The sequence below is a fragment of the Tursiops truncatus genome, chromosome 16 (assembly GCF_011762595.2).
Source record: "Tursiops truncatus isolate mTurTru1 chromosome 16, mTurTru1.mat.Y, whole genome shotgun sequence".
Classification (NCBI taxonomy): domain Eukaryota; kingdom Metazoa; phylum Chordata; class Mammalia; order Artiodactyla; family Delphinidae; genus Tursiops; species Tursiops truncatus.
In genome coordinates, this window is record NC_047049.1 from 53041546 (window position 1) to 53061248 (window position 19703).

A 19703-nucleotide genomic window follows, 5' to 3' on the forward strand; every position below is an offset into this window, starting at 1 on the left:
CGCTCGTTGCCTAGCGACGGGACGCGACTAGCGGGTAGGTAGGCGCATGCGTCAGCCGCCTGCGTTTAGAACGCAGGCGCCGTCTTGGAAGAACGGCTTCCGGTGCTGGGCTGGCTTCCGGCGGACGGAGGCGGTTTTGACCGTTGGACCTTGCGAGCGGTGTAGGGCTCAGGCGACGTCCAGGCTCCAGAGGCGAGAGAGGGTTAGCTCAGCGCCGGACTCCGTGGCCACCTCTGCGGCTGGGTCCTCCTCCTCGGTGGTGAGCGGCGACGCGCCATTTGGGAGGGGCAGGGGAGGCGGGCACCCTTCCGCCGACCCGGGATGGAAAACCAGCCGAAGCGCTCGGAATCCAGGGTTGCCAGATAAAATCAGGCGTACCCAGTTAAATCTGAATTTCACAGATTTTGTGCTTTTTAGCACAAATATAGTATAATACAAAATTAGTCATTGTTTATCTGAAATTTAAATTTAACTGGGCATCCTGTATTTTTATTTGCAAAACTGGCAGCCCTACCTGATCCCTTCCTTTGGTACTCGGCCGGCTTTCTCCCAAGCATGAGCGAGGAACCGCCTTCTATTTCTTCTGACAGCTTCTCCAGGCTTGAGGCAGCTGTTTCTGTGGGAAGGGGTTTCTTATGTATGAGCCAAGAAGCCTGTTGCTGTGTATGAAAAATAATATTCCTTACAACAGGCTTTTGAGATGGGTATTGTCGCTGTTTCATGGGCAGGAAACAAACCAAGCGAGGTAACGAGTTTCATCTGGGTTCCGCTGTTAACGAGATGCAGCCTGCGTAGGTTTGAGACCAATCCTACTTGGGAGGTTTCTCCTTACGGACCACGGTACCCTTCCCATGTGTTTGTTATCTTTCTGGATTAACAGCAGGAATCTGTTCCCTTTTTAATTGTTACTATTTCAAATGACATTGAGATTTGTCTTTAGAGTATTATCCCATTGAATTAGTACGATGAGGATACCGTGTTCCATACTCAGTTGTAATGATTCTTTTCTCTGTGTGGTTAAGGCACACAGCTTGATAAGGAATTAGGTTCGTTTGTGCCGGTTTTTAGTTTGCTTTTATGACTAAATTTATGTAGACACACACACACATTCCTTTCCCCACTGCTGTTGCTAATACAAAAGACTATACACAAGTTCTTCATCTTGCTTTTTTTCACTTCACATTGTGTTCTAGAGATCACTCCCAATTTTGGAGATCTTCCTCATTCTCTTTTTATCTGCACAATAATTCATTGTGTAGCTGTATCTCATTAATCCTTTAATGATGAACATTTGGATGGGGGTCCCAATTTGGCTCTCCTTAGTAATAGTGCAAAACAACCCTGTGCATATATCATTGCATATTTTTGCAAGATAGGATCCCAGGAGTGAGATTGATCAGTCAAAGGGTAAATACATACGTAATTTTCTAGATATTTACAAATTTTTCTGCATGGGGTTCTGCCGTTTTGTACTCTACCACCATCATATGAGAGAGAGTAGTATTGGGGTCTATGGATGAAACTCAGGAGGTCATTGTTTCTGAAACTTTGTGCAGAATGTTAGGTGGATTTGTCCAGGGACAGGTCTAGACACTGGCAGTCTGTCCCCTATAATTGCTCATGCCTGACATGTAAGGTACTCAATATATATTTGTTGAATAATGAGTACATTTCATCAGATTCTCAGAGGAGTCTGGATTCCATAAGGGTAATTCGAAGGTGATCAGTTTTTTCAAAGCACCTTAAATAGAGTAGTTACTGCATTTCCTTCTCTCTCTCTCTCTCTCTCTCTCTCTCTCTCTCTCTCTCTCTCTCTCTCTCTCTCTCTCTCTCTCTCTCTCTCCCCCTCTCCCTCCCTCTCTCCCTCCCTCCCTCCCTCCCTCCCTCTCTCCCTCCCTCCCTTCCATCTCTCTCTCTCTGTCTGATCTGAGATTCCTGTCCATATTTGTAAATAAACTGGGACATTACTGAGAGAGTGGAGAAACTCATTCAGTTGCCACCATGGAGAGCAAGCTGTGTCCACGCTGTGATTGAAACACACTTTTTGAGGAGCTAGAGAAGTTCGTCCTCTAGCAGGAGGACAGACATGTGCATATACAAATAATGCTCAGATAGTGTGAAAAGTACTGTGTGAGCTGCTTGGGGAAGGAGGAACGTCTTCGTGTTGCCTGGGAGACGGTTGTATTAGCCACAGCGGTGAGGAATTGGAGATGATTGATACCTTGCAAATGAGGAGATATTTTCCAAGCTGAGAGTGAGGGGGCCATCATGTGCAAAGTCATGGAGATGGAAACATGCAAGGTGTGAGCAGCAGAATGGCAGGATGTTCTGTGTAGTTAGAGCCCAGAACATGTTAGAGGCAGAAACTATATCGAGAGGTGAGCCTGGAAACAGAATTGGGGCCAAAGCATGAGGAGCTTCATAGGCTGTTCTTTGAAGGTTGAATTTTTTATTCTTTGGCCTTGAGATACTTGGATTTTTAAAAAATTTGAGGTGGTCTATTGTGATATTTTCTAGAAACGACTCTCATGGCTTGGGAGGAGCATCTCAGTAAGTCACTTAGGGTAATGACTCTGGAATCAAGAGTTGGGTATGAATCCCTCTTCATCATACACCACCTGTGTGATTCTGGGCTGTTCACGTATGCTCTTTGGGCCTGGGCGACCTCATCTGCACAGTGGGGCTAATGATACCATGTTCAGGTATGTTGTAAGGATTTAGTAAGACATGCATCGCTTGCCATATAGTCGTTTCACCATCAATAATGACAGTAACCCTTTTCTGACACTTGGACTCCAGGGTCCTTCAGGTTTTTGAAACTATTTTAGTTGTAGTGACTTCTGTGGAGGCTTTTTGGACACTGCTAGAAGTGTCCTGGAGCCAGCTTGCTTGTGCCATCCCTGATGGCAGGTGCCCATGACTGGTGACAGGATGTAATGCTTTGTTGGCCTCACTGAACTCTACTTCGATTGTGCCTTCATTGAAAATTTCCTGCTCTAATGCAAAATGTTCATCTTTTAGAGGTTTTTATTTAGCAGTTAGAAATGGAGTCGGCATATCTTCAAAAGAATCTTGGGACATGTCTAACTCAAGGTCTTGCAGAAGTGGCAAGGATGCGCCCAGTGGATCCAATAGAATACTTAGCATTGTGGATTTACAATTATAAGAACAATGTGACCATGGAGCAACAAGTAAGTATGGATCTTCTTTTTTTTTTAATTTATTTTTTATTGAAGTATAGTTGATTTACAATGTTATGTTAGTTTCAGGTCTACAGCAAAGTGATCAGTTATGCATATATATGTGTGTGTGTGTGTGTGTATATATATACACACACACACACATATTTTTTTCAGATTCTTTTTCCATATAGGTTATTACAAAATATTCAGTATAGTTCCCTGCACTGTACAGTAGGTCCTTGTTATTTATCTATTTTATATATAGTAGTGTATATATGTTACTCCCAAATTCCTGATTTATCTCTCTCCTCCCAGCCTTTCCCTTTTGGTAACCGTAAGTTTGTTTTCTAAGTCTGTGAGTCTGTTTCTGTTTTGTTAATAGTTTCATTTGGATCATTTTTTAGATTCCACATATAACTGATATCATATAATATTTGTCTTTCTCTGTCTGACTTATTTCACTTAATATGATAATCTCTAGGTCCATCCATGTTGCTACAAATGGCATTATTTCATTCATTTTTATGGCTGAGTAGTATTCCATTGTATATATGTACCACATCTTCTTTATCCATTCATCTGTCAGTGGACATTTAGGTTGCTTCCATGTCTTGGCTATTGTAAGTAGTGCTGCAGTGAACATTGGGGTGCATGTAGCTTTTCAAATTATAGTTTTCTCCGGATATATGCCCAGGAGTGGGATAGAAGGATCATATGCACTCTGTTTTTAGTTTTTTTTAAGAAACCTCCACAGTGTTCTCCATAGTGACTGTACCAATTTATATTCCCACCAACAGTGTAGGAGGGTTCCCTTTCCTCCACACCTTCTCCAGCATTTATTATTTGTAGACTTTCTGACTGGTGTGAGGTGATACCTCATAGTTTTGATTTGCATTTCTCTAGTAATTAGTGATGCTGAGCATCTTTTCATGTGCCTTTGGCCATCTGTATGTCTTCTTTGGAGAAATGCCTATTTAGATCTTCTGCCCATTTTTTGATTGGGTTGTTTGTTTTTCTGATATTGAGCTATATGAGCTGTTCGTATAGTTTGGAGATTAATCCCTGTTGGTTGCATCGTTTGCAAATATTTTCTCCCATTCCATAGGTTGTCTTTTTGTTTATGGCTTCCTTTGCTGTGCAAAAGTTTTTAAGTTTAATCAGGTCCCATTTGTTTATTTTTGTTTTTATTTCCATTACTCTAGGAGATGGATCCAAAAAAGATATTGCTGTGATTTAGGTCAAAGAGTGTCCTGCCTATGTTTTGCTCTATAAGTTTTATAGTATCCAGTCTTACATTTAGCGCTTTAATCCATTTTGAGTTTATTTTTGTGTATGGTGCTAGAGAATGTTCTAATTTCATTCTTTTACAGGTAGCTGTCCAGTTTTCCCAGCACCACTTATTGAAGAGACTGTCTTTTCTCCATTAATTGACCATAGGTGCTTGGGTTTATTTCTGGGCCTTCTATCCTGTTCCATTGTGGATCTTCTTTTATAAAATTAGAGGAGTGAAATAATTGGTCCAGCTTCTTTGCTTTTTAAAAAAAGTTCAATATTATCATTTCTTTCTATTATAAAAATAGTATGTTTATTATTACAAAACTTAGATAACATGAAAAAGTAGAAAGAAGAAAATAAAGAAGACCTCTATTTAGATTCTTAGGTATTTTTAGGTATTCTAGTCTTTTTTCTACACATTTGCCTGGAGATTTTTTTTTTTTACACAATTGTGATTGTATTTGCTGTGTAATTTTAATTTTGTGTTCTTTGTTGAAATAAAACACACATTTCCCCAAATTATTATACAGTTTCCAAATGGATAGACTATAATTTGCTTAATCCTTTCCCTACTGTTGGAGATTAAGATGCTGTTAAGATTGTTTTTACAGATTGTTTTATCTGTAATTAGTCACATGATGATTTTTTTTTTTAAACCATGTTAGAGACAAGAGGAAATGGCCCAGTTGGAGCAGGAAAGAGAATTAGCTGTGATGGAGCAGGAAATGATGGAGAGACTTAAAGCAGAGGAGTTCCTGTTTCAGCAGGTGAGACAAGAGAGTTGGTGATTGGAACTAGTGGAGTCACCCTTGGTGTGGTGCAACCCAGGTGTTGAAAAACTCATCTCTTGTGCTTAGATGTAGCTTTCTTATATCTTCATCTTTATGTCTGTATGTGGCTTCTTTACTGGAGAAGAAGCAGTGATGAGGTAGGAGGAAAACCCAGAGAGTCTGCTGTCACAGAAGCCAAGGGGACAGCGTCTCAATGAGACCTGAGTGGTCAACCATGTCTGTGGCTGGTTGAGTGGGAACAGAACTGCCAAGTCTCATTTAAGGCCACTGGTGACCTTGGTGGGAGCACCGAATGTGGGGTGGGGTAAAGCAGGGGAGATGGAGATGGTGAGTACAGGTAATGCTTTCAAGGAGATTTTCAGGGAAGGAGTTTTCTTTTGTTTATTTGTTTGGTTTTTTTAAGGAACTGAGTGGAGGGGAGTGGTTGATATAAAGAAATAAAGGGGATGATTACTAGAGTCAACTTTTCATGGAGACCAGAGGAAATTGGCTCTGGAACACAGGTTAGGCGGGTGGAGGGGCCCTTCTTTGATTCTTTGATTCAAGGAAAGAGAGGACGGTGTTAGGTACATGTGGTGTGTAGATTTTGTGGCAAAAGTTGAAAGCAGTTTCTGTGTGACTGTTTCTCTTTTGTAAAGTAGATCATCTGCCCAGAATGAGGTGGTAAGGTAGGAGGTGTGGGGAGAGTGGTGAAGGTTTGAAACAGTGGCTTTGGAGAGGTAGAGTTGACCAAGGAAACTTAGCATCCCTCGGTAGCACTGAATTCCCTGAGACCAAGCAGTCATAATGGGGCCTTTTGGTTTGGTTTTGTGATGATGTGATTTTCTCCACCTAGGGCTGGATATTTGAGTGAGGATGTGGAGGAGACAGACCTTTGACTGAAGTGAGTTTGGGTTAGCAGGATTGGGGAGGTAAAGATGTTGGTTTGAAAATGGTTGAAGAGGTGGGTCATGGAGTATAAACCAGAGAGGGGCAAGTTCTAGAGTGGCTTCTGGACTAATTTAATTTATGGAGCTCTTGTAAACCAAGTTGGAGCCACCCTATACTTCTGTCATATGGTACTTAACTCTAGAGTCTCAACTCCAGTTTACATATTATAAAAAGGGAAAGAAGCCTGTTATTTGGGTGTGTGGATAAAAAAGGAAAATGTAGACATGGGAACTAGCTTCTCTGTCTTGTCTCCCATCCTTGATACTGGGGTAGATCATTCTAGGCACCTTAGATGGATATGGCTATTCTAAGTACCTTTACTGCTTCTGAGTCTCCATCTTTCAGTCATTTGGCTTATTTTTGTGGGGTGGTTGCACAGTGTTGAGTTGGATGTTAAATGACCATCCAAATGGGCAAGTGTCTGCTGCAGTCGCCCCAACTTTGAGTGAGGATCTGCCCTGCCTCTTCCAGCTCCTAGAGCTGACATCTGTCCCCTGTCTATCAGAATAAGAACTTCTCAGCAGTTCTCCTTCCCTAAGATAGTTAGATCACAGATATGGAGATGTTTAATTTGCTTTGACTCATCTTCTTTACCTTACTTCAATAAAATTTGGCAATACTGGAACCCAAACGTCTTTCTAGCTGTATCAGTATGAAGCCATCCCCTGTGCATCAAACCCTAAGCATTGTATTGGGGGTGGAAGACATAGTGATATCTTGCAGAAGATGTGGTGGCCCATTAAAGAAGTGGATTGGTGGGCAGAGATAGATGAGAGGAGGAGAAGGGACGGGTAGACCAACAGATGAAGAGAAAGAGAGAGGCCTCTCCGTGTCCCCCGAGTCAAGTGAGCTGGAAGGTCCCGATTCTGGTCACCTGCCTGTTGGTTGCAAGAGCAGGTGTCCTCATAAATTCAAGGACTTGAAATTCCTTGAAATTTTAGGCATTCTCCAGCAAGCCTGGGTCCTTGTGAGCAGGGCAACATTTTTCTTGCTGTTTTCTGCTTAAGAGTTCATTTTGGAAGTACTGGCTTTTGTATTTGTTTGAATGTTTTTCTAATGGTTTGACACATGTGTGAAGAAAGCGATTGGGTTTCGAACATTTCCTGAAAATGTTAAGAAACCGGTTATGTTGACCAATGTGGTTGGTATTTAGCAACTGCACTTTGTGTTATTGTTGAGAGGTTAATTTCGCTTCCTCTACAAATATCTGAAAGCTGACTGAATGATAACGTTCCTGCATTTTGGCTACGTAGCCCATCACTTTTATCTTAGTGGGGATGATATAGGAATATGAAGAAATTACCTTAAACAGCCCTTTGTGAATAAATATTAATCACTGTTTATTATCTCTTTGTAAAAATGTATTATTTTTTTAAAATGCGTTTAAAAATATAGTTTTAAAGTGCTCTTAATGGAATGAGCTTATATTAGGTCGTTTATGGGGTGGCACTGGACTGATGGTGAGAAATTATTTTCTAGCTGAGGTTGACAGACTCTTTCTGTAAAGGTGGATATTTTATGATTTTCAGGCCAAGAAGCAAAATTGAGGATGTTATGTAGGGATTATGGTATACTATGTAGCTATAACAAGAGAGAAAATAAATTTCTACAAATGTTTTATTGGTGAAGTAAAAATTTAAAAAAATCAAATACAGTTTTTTCTGCAGTGTAGGCTTATTATTGAGAAGAATTACATTCCCTTTTTAAAGATAACGTTTCACTTCGTTGGAGTTCAAAGATAATGTTCCCTGTCATCAAAATGTATTGAAAATATGTATCTGTTAATGCTGATCTGTAATGAGATTTTATGTGTATCATCTTTGAAAAATGTCTTTTCCCTCATAGGTCCTGCCAAATATTGATATCAGTTCATGTGCCTATAATTTTGAGTGTATTCATCTCTTGGAAGGCGCTCGTAGAATTCTATTAGATTTTCCTCTTGATATTTGTCTTTTAGCCACTAGCTGGTAGGTTAATCCCTTCCAGTTGAAGGTTGGTGAAAACTTCTCAGTTACACAGTTAGATGGATTTTGAAATGTGGGAATTTCCTTTGCACTTACGTCAAGGCCTAAAAACACTCTGGAACTATAGTTTGAGCTTGGAAAATGTATCTGTCACAAATTTGTGTGGGAATGGAAATCCCGTTTCTGACAGCACTGGGAGTGTATAAAGCAGCTTGACATTGTGATTCAGAAAATTAGTTGTTGCTGAAATGACTTTCCTGCAGTGTAAGTTTTACATATGATGCTGTTTTGCCTTGTAGGCAACTTTTAGGTTAAATTGATTTAAAATCGTTATTAAGTCTGCAGCGGAAGCTAATTTCCAAAGCTATTTAATGGTTGATAATGGTAGTTGAAAATGGTCTTCTCATTAAGAAAAACGTCAGTCTTGTCCCTGAGCTCAAAAATTCACAATAAAACATTACCACTGTTGAGCCATGGAACTGTGGGGTGGTAGGGCAAGTCAAGATATATTCAGCTTCTGTTTCTGACAGAAATTCACCAGAAATGATGCTTAAGTTCATAAGGGTAAATGAAGGTCACTGTTGACACTGTTACTGAACCAAACGGGTCTGCTTGCCCAACGCACAGCAAAGCCAAATCTATTGACAGTGGGTTCTAGTGAAGGAAAGTACAGAGTTTACTGCAGGGCGCCAAGCAAGGAAGTGGGAGACAAGCCTCGGATCCACTCCAACTGAGTCTTTGAGTGAGGGGTTTTCTTAAAGGGGAAGAGCAAAGAGGCTAGGATTAATCTTGTGATGTTTCTGTGACATTTCTTTGCTTTTTTTTTCATTGAAGTATAGTTGATTTACAATATTGTGTTAGTTTCAGGTGTATAGCAAAGTGGTTATATATACATATATATGTATATATCTGTGTTCTTTTTCATTCTATTTTGTTATAGTTTATTACGAGATATTGAATATAGTTCCCTGTGCTGTACAGTAAATCCTTGTTGTTTATTTTATATATGGTAGTGTGCATCTGTTAATCCCCTACTCCCAGTTTAATCCCCACCCCCTTTTGGTAATCATAAGTTTGTTTTCTATGTCTGTGAATCTGTTTCTGTTTTTTAAATAAGTTCATTTGTACTGTTTTTCAGTTTCCACATATAAGTGATATCATATGATACTTGTCTTTCTCTGACTTACTTCACTTAGTATGATAACCTCTAGGTCCATCCATGTTGCTGCAGCACTTCTGTTATATTTCTTAGTCATTGATTTTTTTCAGTCAGTGATGGATTTTTTCAGTCATTTTGAACTCAACATTGACTCCTTTGGAAGTCAGGTTGTCTCCAGTTTACAGTTCTCCAGCCAGGTGGTCCATGGCTTGCGGGGGGTCTGTTAGCTCATCTTGTCCTAGAGAAACAACCTGAGTTTGTACATTAATGATTATATCTATAATAGCAATTTTAGTACATTAACTATGCTATTGACAACAGTAATTTTAGTCATCTGACTCTGGTTGATTAGTGTTCAGTTAGCACAGGATTGAGGTCAGAGGGGACAAGAAAGGGAATAAAGTTTTGGATAGAGAGATTAATCAGAAACTCAATAAGGGAACTCAGCTTTAGGGGGGACTCGGTTTCAACACTGCTGGCTCAATAACACATGATAGAATCAGATATTTTCTGCAGAGTAGCTGCTGTTGAATCATAAAATGAGAACTCATAGGTTTTAAACACTATGTTTTCACCAACTTTGTAAATTTTGTCCAATTAAGCCTTTTTCTGTTCCATACACACTTTTATCACTGTTTGTTGTAACACATCTGAGCAGATGTCACATCTGGTTGTATTGAATTAATGTTCCTCAACGTCTTTGAAGATGTTCTTGCCTGTAGTACTGTTCATGAAGACTGTTCATAGTGGTTGATTTTTCAGTCACTGCAAACTCAACATTGACTCCTTTGATAAACAACAACTAAGCAGTGTTGGGAGCGTTTGTCTACTCATCAAGAGCCAGGGAAAACCACTCAGAACCCTTTGCCTTTGCCTTTAATTGACCATTGAGTTTGCTCCCCGTGTAATCGACTCTTTGAGCAGCGGTTCTCACCAAAAGGATAATAATCTTAAGTTTATGTTTTTTCTGGACATTGAATTCTCACTTGTTTTAATTGAATCACCATTGATAAATGTACTTCTTTGCTTGGCTAACAAAAGAGCCACTTGGGATCTTACTTTTGTTGCAGCCTCCGTTTCATTTTTAATTTTTGTGAAGAAATCCTGCTCTCATGAAGTAATTCTGTTTTAAATTTCTTAATACTTCTGACCTTTGCATTCGTGTGAATTGAGAAGATCGTGATGAGTGCGTCCTCTGGTAATGCTGATATTTACTGTATTCTTTTAGTACAGTGTTGTTGCATGAGAAACACTGTCCTGTGCTGTTTAATCTGATAATAAAGTAACCCACACTCCACTGTGTCTTAAAAGGACAACATTCAAAATCCACTTCTTTTCTTGTTTTGTTATGATGGGTAATGCACTGATAAAAAAAAAAAAAAAAGTCCCGGTATAGTGGTACCGTGGCACTCCAAACGCTGTGAGTTATAATGGTGTCACTGAACTTGCAGTGTGCTGAGCAGCAGTGCAAGGTAGTGAGAGTACCGCCTGTGGTCTCTGTTGCGTACACTCAGCTGTGCTGTCATGGGGCAGAAGCAGTCACACTAAATGAGTGAGCATGAGCGTGGCAGTGTTTTAATAGAGCTTTATTTATAGACACTGACACTTGAATTTCATATAATTTTCATGTGCAATGAAATATTATTCTTTTGATATTATTCAACCATGAAAAATGTATAAAAACCATTCTTCACTCGTGGGCTGTACAAAAACAGGCGTTGGGTTAGGCTTGGTCCAAGGAGTTTAGTCTACCGACCCCTGTTCTCGCGTGGCTAGGATATATGTTGAGTTGGGACCAAATATGTTGTTGATCATCTCTGGTTTAAGATAATCTACTTAAAATGTTCTTATCTACTATTTTACAACCAAGGTTTGGCTATTTGAAGATCCATCTGTGCTTAAAGAGATTTTATCCAAAAAAAAAAAAAAAAATAAACCACTGCAGTCTCATTTGTAGCTTCAGGAAGAACAGAGAAAACGACTTGATTTTGTACAAATAGTGCTTTTCTAAAATTAGCAATTAAGGAAGCTTCCTTTTTAATTTTCTACTTCAGGAAATATTTGTAAAAGCTAAAGTATTGGGTGGTTGTGACCATTTATTTTTGTAAGTTTCTGAAATTTAGGTGGGCATAAACTTAATTATCCTGGGACACTTTAGAGTAATAGAGTGAATTCCTTGCAATTGATCTGACTCTAATATGACTTATTTATTTCTGAATGTTCAGCAACAGTTGGCATTCCAGCTGGAGTTGGAAATGCAAGAAAAAGAGAGACAGAGAATAGAAGAACTGCAGAGAGCTCAAGAGCAACTTGAGAAGGTAATTTGAAGTTTTATAAATGTCTCTTTTATTCAAAACCTCTGAGAATCCTCAAACTGTTTCTTCCAGCTGTTATAGCAGGGGATTCATAGTCTAGAGACCTGCCAGGAAGGTCTAATGTTGCCAGGAAGCCCTGGTCAACATTTTAGTCAAGAGATAGTTGTTCCTAATTATGGTAGCTGATACTGAAGTTCTTTGTAGTATTGGGGGTATTCTGATCTCTGAGGCAATAGTTTGTTTCTTTTCTTAATGTTAGATGTATTACCAACAATACTTTACATTTAAAACTATGTTTGGGGGACTTTCCTGGTGGCACAGTGGTTAAGAATCCGCCTGCCATAGCAGGGGACATGGGTTCAATCCCTGGTCCAGGAAGATCCCATATGCCGTGGAGCAACTAAGCCCGTGCGCTGCAACTACTGAGCCTGCGCTCTAGAGCCCGTGAGCCACACTGCTGAGCCCACATGCCGCAGCTACTGAAGCCCACGCACTTAGAGCCTGTGCTCCACAACAAGAGAAGCCACCACAATGAGAAGCCTGCGCACTGAAATGAAGAGTAACCCCTGCTTGCCACAACTAGAGAAAGCCCGTGTGCAGCAACGAAGACCCAACGCAGCCAAAAATATATATATATGTATGTTTTTATTTGGATTTTTCATGTCTTTCTTTAAATAAACTATTCAGTAACTTATGTCAAAAAAGTCCATCTCCATTGACTGTGTCTGTGTTTTTTTTAATAAGTTTATTTTATTATTTTATTTTTTTTGGCTGCATTGGGTCTTCATTGCTGCGCGTGGGCTTTTCTCTGGTTGCGGTGTGTGGGCTTCTCATTGCAGTGGCTTCTCTTGTTTGTGGAGCACGGGCTTCAGTAGTTGTGGCATGTGGGCTCGGTAGTTGTGGTACACAGGCTTAGTTGTTCCGCAGCATGTGGGATCTTGGACCAGGGCTCGAACCTGTGTCCCCTGCATTGGCAGGCGGATTCTTAACCACTGTGCCACCAGGGAAGCCCCCAGACTGTGTCTGTCTTATGTCAAGCCTCTTGCTTGGCTAATGTTTCCTTGTATCCGAAAAGTATGTGTCGTATAGACCAAACTTCTGCATGACTGAGTTATACTTTTCAACTGGATATTTCATATTGTATGCTTATAGCTAGTATCTGTTACTCAAATGTTACTCCTCTATTTATTCCGAAAATAAATTTTAAAAAGAAGCAGGTTTTGTAGAAGATGTTTATTAATGGTTTAGATGAAATCATCATTATTTAAAGCAATTTTAAAAAGTAGGAAGGGTAAATTAAATTTTTTTAAAAGATGAGATTATTTAATTAGTTAATTTTTTAACTCTTGAGATAAATTCAATTCTTTTCTTCTTGTCAATGTACTATGCTCTTCATTCTATAATAAGAGATTCATCTACTAAGAATTGTTCTTGACAAAGTGAAATCATTTAGTCCTGTTGTAGCCCAAGTGTCAGAAAACTACTTTTGTGAGTCAAAAAGATGAGATTTTAAAAGGATAAATTCAAACCTCTATACATAGTTTTAAAAAACACCGATGCTGATCTATCTTTGTCTGAATATGGTAGGACACATGGATACCCATGCATGCACACACACGTAAATGCATACCCCCTTCCTCTTCAGTTAAGATTCCGTGATTGCAAAAGGAAGAAGAACCAGAATACATCAAGAAGACGGTGATCAAAATAATAAGAGAATTGAAAGTATTTTTTATTGAGATGCCTGATAGCTATATCTGAGTGCTGGGAAGTCTGTGATTTATAGAAGGGATTGGCTCCAGAGGGTCCCATTCATGTTACTGTACGGCCATTACCAGACTATGTGACCAGAGCCACTGTAGCTTTAATAAGTCATGTTCCTACTGGCTTATCGCCCCTCTCTTCCCTGCAACATGCTGCTGCTTGACCCCTTGCTCAGAGACAAATTCACCCATGTCTTTTTGTCCTCGCCTTTTTATGGCTTCAGAGACATAACTTAAACTATCAGTTGCAAAAGGAAGTTTATTGGAAGGATCCTGGGTTGAAGAAAGGGTTTTACAACTAAACTGTGAAGGGCTCTGGTTGAGTTGGGTCTTCCAGACCTTTGGGAGCAAGAGAATCAGTGCTGCCAGGGCTCTTACCTCTGCTGTTGTCTCTCACTGTGGCCTGGTTTGCTGCACATGGGTGAGGATCACGGTCCTTAATAGTTCCTGGGTCTTGTAATGTGGCTCCTACTGTCTGAGAGGAATAGATTCCTTTCTTTTCGGTTAAGAAAAGAATCTTGGGGAAGGATTCTGACTGGCTTAGTTTGTGTCAAGTATCCATCCCTTGACTGGGCAACAGAGTCCTGTGAGAATATATGCTTTCACACCAGAGCCATGTGGTTGTGGGATAAGACATGCCCAGGAGAAGGGAATGATCTTGAGAAAGCCATATATGTACGATGTATGTCCCCAATAATCAGGGTGACTGTATGTGATCACAAGATCACTAATCTTTTTTTTTTTTTTTTTGCGGTACGGGGGCCTCTCACTGTTGTGGCCTCTCCCGTTGCGGAGCACAGGCTCTGGACACGCAGGCTCAGCGGCCATGGCTCACGGGCCCAGCCGCTCCGTGGCATGTGGGATCTTCCCGGACCCGTGTCCCCTGCATCGGCAGGTGGACTCTCAACCACTGCGCCACCAGGGAAGCCCGATCACTAATCTTTGAACAGTTGAAATGAATCAGCTCAGGAGCAGTTAAGTCAGCCTGCTGCCTTAGAATGAAAAGATAGAGGCCACAGCAAGGTTTGGCTTGGTTAGCAGATTCTACGTTTTCACATTCAGAAAGCAGTCGCCCATGTGTTCAGAGCATTATAGAGGGCATTGTCCAGGTACTGTGGAGAGGTGTCATGTATTGGATAGTGCCTTGGGCCAGATTAATTCCCTCAGAAATATTTGCTTCTTTTTTACTATGTATAAAATTCTACATAACTGTCAGTTCTTTCAAAATCTCGTATTCTAAGAGTTTATTAAAATTATTATTTTGTCACTTTTCAAATTTGCTAGTAATTTGGCTTCAGGGTTAGTGAAATAGTTAGCCTTTTTCATTTTTTAAAAAGTTCTATTTAATTATAGACAGAACATTGTAGTCACCTCTTAATAGAGTATTAAATGAGACTATCTGCAGTTTTGTATTCACATTGCTCCTTTGAGGGACAGCATTTTTGCTGTTAAATTGATCATAATGTAAAAATAAAATGCTTGAAAATTAAACATGGAATCAAAATAAAAAGTATATTAAAAGTATTTTTCTTCATTTTTTTGTATTATAGGAGTTGAGAATGAATATGGAAAGTATAGCTAAGGGTGAAGATATTTCACATGGAGAGGTGAGAAGAAAAAGTTACTCTATATTATGGGAAATGAATAAGTATCCTGGAATGTAAAGCTTAATTTTGATGCATTAATAGCTAAATTTTTAATAAGGAGATTATCAAAACTGATAGTCCAAATACATAGTCTAGTAATAACAAGTCACAAATATGATGTGCTTTAAAGCAAAATCTCCAAGTGGGTAGAACTGGGAGATTCGGGTTGTTTGGTATTTTTAAAAACCAGAATATTGTGAGATTATTGACCACATGATTACATGCAATGATATGTTTTAAATTTCTGATGTATTTTTTTAAACACGTTTTTGCGTTTATTCCTGGAATTCTCTTGTCATTAACAGGTATTGGTTCGTTCCATTAACTGACAGTGTTGAATTTTGATGTTGTAATACAGAAGTGTCTTAGCAAAACTGAAAGCAAATTAATGTATTAATCTCAAAATCATTTGAAAGTGAAAATGAGCTCTGTGATTGTAGGATGAAGCCGACTCAGGCAGAACACTAGCTGAAATTAGTGATCGATATGGAGCGCCGAACTTGAGCAGGGTGGAAGAACTTGATGAACCGATGCTATCGGATGTGAGTATCCTTAGGAAAGTGTTTTGTGAAAAGCAGATTTTTTTTTTTTTTTTTTTACTTTGGGAGAGCCTAGTGTATCTCAGGCCAAGGTTGGATGGCAAAATGGGCCTTTTGTTTCATAGAAAGAAAACCAGTGTTCTGGGTGCTGACTTATCCCTAATTTGCCTTCTGCCCTTCTGTGCACTGTGCTACTGGCCCTGAGGGTGAGAGTGGGCACTTGTCTGGCTCCACACAAATGTGTGGGCACTGATGGGGAGGTCACTGGGCATTAATGTGGATGGAGCAGTGTGCCCTCCTGTGTAGAGGGTGATATGTATATTTGGAAATGAGCCTTTGAAAATTTCAAAATCTCTTCAAAATACGTATTTAGAATCGTGGTGAAATACATAATCTTTCAATTAAATTTTGGGGGCCAACATTTTGGTTCTCAGTAGCAAACCGTGGAGCCAAGTAAATATCCTAATGAGGGTGCATGCTTTTAAAGTATATAAGTCCATTTGCTTATTTAATAAACATATAGTGTTTCCTATGCACCACATAAACTGTGCCCGATGCTTTTATGACCGAAAACAGGTCCTTCTTGACCTTGTCTAGGGAAGAAACAGACAACTGGACAAGCAGTTGATAGTCATTGTTAGAGTGAGCAGGTAATGTCTGGTCCAGAGCATTATGCTTGGAGAGCGAGAGGAGGGGCTGTTGCTAACAGGCCCATCAGCAGCTGTAACCCGGGACTGCCCTGGCAGAGGGCTGCACTGAGTCACCTGCATCAGTGGGCACTGACAAAGCGGGACAGCCACCCAGTTGAGGACCCTTGGTCAGGGAAGGCTTCCTGGAGGAAGTCAGCTTTGTCACTCAGTGGTGGGATGGGAGGCTGGGGAGGGGAGAAGAGAGAGTGGGAGATAGGGAGATATCAGAGCTGAGGCAGTGGAGAGCAGGGGCCAGACCATGAAAGGACTTGTAATCTGTGCTCAGACGTTTATATTTTATCCTAAAGGCAGTGGAGGCCAACATCAGAACTGTGTTTTAGGAAGGCCATCTGGCTATAGCGTGTAGAAGAGAATGGAGTGATCGATTTGAGGAGACCCACCAGGAGGCTATTTGTAATCTACAGAGGAATGGCACTGATGGCCTGAAGTAATGAGTGGTGTTTTTAAGAGCTGTTCAGAAAGTGGAGCCGGGAGGATTTGGTGCTAATCAGTCAGTGGATACATTTTTGTTTAATGGCTGCTGTGTTTTGGTGCCATGCAGGGAGCTAGAAAATACCAGTGAACAAAACAGATAGGGTTTCTGCCCTTTGGGGACCATGGGCCAGCGGGGCAGGTGGTCTGAGAGGACAGAGCAGGGAAACCTGACCTAGCCTGGGTGAGTCTTCTCCAGGAAATGACGTTTAAGGAGTTAGCCTGAGATGAGCCCAGTGGATGGAGAGAGCAAGATACTTTCAAGGAATGCACATAGTCCAGTATTTTGGCTGAGTTGAATGGAGCTAGGAGAATGGTGTGATTTGAAGCTGGAGAAGTGGATAAAGGCCAGATCACACTGGGCTCTGTGTGTCCTCTTAAGGATTTTGGACTTATGTGCAGTGGGAGTCATTGAAAGGGTTTATGTAAGGATTAGATATGTGTTTTTAGAAGGTGGAGAAAGGATCTGAGTGGACAGGAGTGGAAACAGGAGACCACTTAGGAGGTTATCACAGTCATCCAGATGCAAGATGACCAGGGCTAGGACCAGACAGCAGAGATGGGGACAGCTGAGTGGATTTGATATCAGCTGGGAAGATAAGGGAGAGAAAGAAATTAAGGATGAAGCCCAGATTTCTGCCTTGGGCAACTGAACTCTTCACCATTTTTTGAGCTTTACCATTCGTTAAATTGAGGAACATATGAAGAGAAAGTAGGTTTTGTGAAAATGATGTCTTCAGTTGTGGACATGTTGATTTCAGGTCACTCTGAGGTATGCAGGTGAAAATGGCCAAAGACCCCTTGAAGTATGTTATGGGTCTGGAGGAAGGAGAGAGGTCCAGGCAGGAGAGATGAATTCAGGAGTCATCAGCATATATGCTAAGTGAAGCTAGGAGAGTGAGTCAGGTTACCTGGCTCACAAGAGAAATTTCAACATTTAAGGGATGCGTACAGGACCCCTGCAAGAAGGATACGGATAACAATAAGAGAGAATAGCAAGAGAAGTAGAAGAAAGGATGGGTTGATAAATACATTGAGAACACAGTTAAATTATTATTATATTGACTTCAGATTTTATTTGAAATAATCTGAAACTATCAAAAAGCTTCATTTACATAGTCACATGGAAGTTACCTAAGCTTAAATTTTCTGTGGCTTGTACATTTCACAGTTCTAGTTGTATTTTAAAACATATTTACTTTTTGTTTTTAGGTTGCATTAAACATTGATCAAGATTTGTAGGATCAACCAACCAAAGAACAATAAATTTTTCTTCTTCTTTCAAGTTTCAAAATAGGAGGTCGCCAATTGTTTTTTTCCCTCCAAACTTGAACTCTGCTTTTCCTCCCTCTAAAGACAGCTTTATAAATGGGCTTCAAGAGTGGCCTTAAAATACTGTTTTGATTACTTGTATGACACCATTTTGATTACTTGTGTGATGCCAGTGAGAGAACAGGAGAGAGTGTTTCCCAAAGCAACAAAAAGGGGCAAATGGGAGACAAGCTGAAAAGAATGTGTGCATCTATGTGAGAACAAGATTTCCTGAGTTGAAAGTTACTGGTTCTATGAGAAGTGAAAGGGGCTGCCACTGTGTAGAGCTCAGGAATTGTCAACATGCTTTAGATACGGTGGTTCCTCCTGGGAGTGCACTGCAAAGATTCCCCCAGTTTGCTGGGGAGTGATGCTTTGTAGTACCACTTAATCCATGCTTATTGATGGGGCTGGGATGGGGAGGGATGCAAAGGTCCCAGGGACAGGGTAGCATTGTTTTTTCTGGAACAGTCACTGGGCAGAGGCCCTGTGCTGCTGTTGAAAGGAAGATCTTAGTGGACACAGGCCGTGCAAGGTGCTTCCTTCAGGGGATGCTGGGTGGTCTGTGGACCTTGACTGCACTCTTGGCCTCCTGGAGGTTTCAGGTCTAACTTTGAGCTTTAGGGAGAATTTTGCTTCTTTTATAAAATTCTTCCAAACCTAAGTCTATGTTATGAGTCCTTTCTGTTCTTTAAGGAATGGTGGAAGCATAAATGCCAGGAAGAGGCTTCTTTAAAAAAAAAAGAATTCTGTTTTTGGTTATAACATAACCTTTCCCGAGGCAGTGAGAACAGAACAGCCTAGTTGCTTAAGTGGGAAAAGAAAAAAGAAAAAAATAATGGGAAAAAAAGTCTATTTAATTAAAAGAAATGGGGCTTCCCTGGTGGCACAGTGGTTGAGAGTCCACCTGCCGATGCAGGGGACGCGGGTTCGTGCCCTGGTCCGGGAAGATCCCACATGACGCAGAGCGGCTGGGCCCGTGAGCCATGGCCTCTGAGCCTGTGCCTCCGGAGCCTGTGCTCCGCAACGGGAGAGGCCACAACAGTGAGAGGCCCGCGTATCGCAAAAAAAAAAAAAAAAAAAAAATTGAAATGTTATATCAGTTCTGTACATTTTTTAACAAGGTTTTTTTTTAATTTTTATAAATTTATTTATTTTTGGCTGCGTTGGGTCTTCATTGCTGCACACGGGCTTTTCTCTAGTGTAGCGAGCAAGGGCTACTCTACGTTGTAGGCAGGCTTCTCATTGTGGTGGCTTCTCTTGCTGCGGAGCATGGGCTCTAGGCGTGCAGGCTCAGAAGTTGTGGCTCACGGGCTCTAGAGCACAGGCTCAGTAGTTGTGGCGCACGGGCTTAGTTGCTCTGCAGCATGTGGGATCTTCCCGGACCAGGGCTTGAACCCGTGTCCCCTGCATTGGCAGGTGGATTCTTAACCACTGCGCCACCCGGGAAACCCAGTTCTCTACATTTTTTTTAATACATCTTTATTGGAGTATAATTGCTTCACAGTACCATGTTAGTTTCTGTTGCACAACAAAGTGAATCAGCCATATGCATACATATGTCCCCATATCCCCTCCCTCTTGAGCCTCCCTCCCATCCTCCCTATCCCACCTCTCTAGGTCACCGCAAAGCACCGAGCTGATCTC

At 40.8% G+C, this 19703-nt stretch overlaps 1 protein-coding gene across 2 annotated transcripts in view; it reads left to right on the forward strand.

Annotated features, from left to right (window-relative positions):
• The first annotated feature begins 101 nt into the window (after positions 1-101).
• Positions 102-19703, forward strand: part of DYDC1 (DPY30 domain containing 1) — a 51851-nt gene continuing 32249 nt past the window's right edge. Inside the window, exons 1-7 of one of the 2 annotated variants that reach the window (XM_019925784.3) lie at positions 102-259; positions 3022-3191; positions 5123-5224; positions 11527-11619; positions 14930-14986; positions 15466-15567; positions 17958-18141. In XM_019925784.3, the coding sequence (XP_019781343.1) occupies positions 3045-3191; positions 5123-5224; positions 11527-11619; positions 14930-14986; positions 15466-15567; positions 17958-17987 (531 nt within the window). In that variant the 5' untranslated portion in view covers positions 102-259; positions 3022-3044 and the 3' untranslated portion in view covers positions 17988-18141. Of the gene's footprint in view, positions 260-3021; positions 3192-5122; positions 5225-11526; positions 11620-14929; positions 14987-15465; positions 15568-17957; positions 18142-19703 lie in introns of those variants that run through there. The other variant, XM_073793396.1, reaches the window with a different exon arrangement.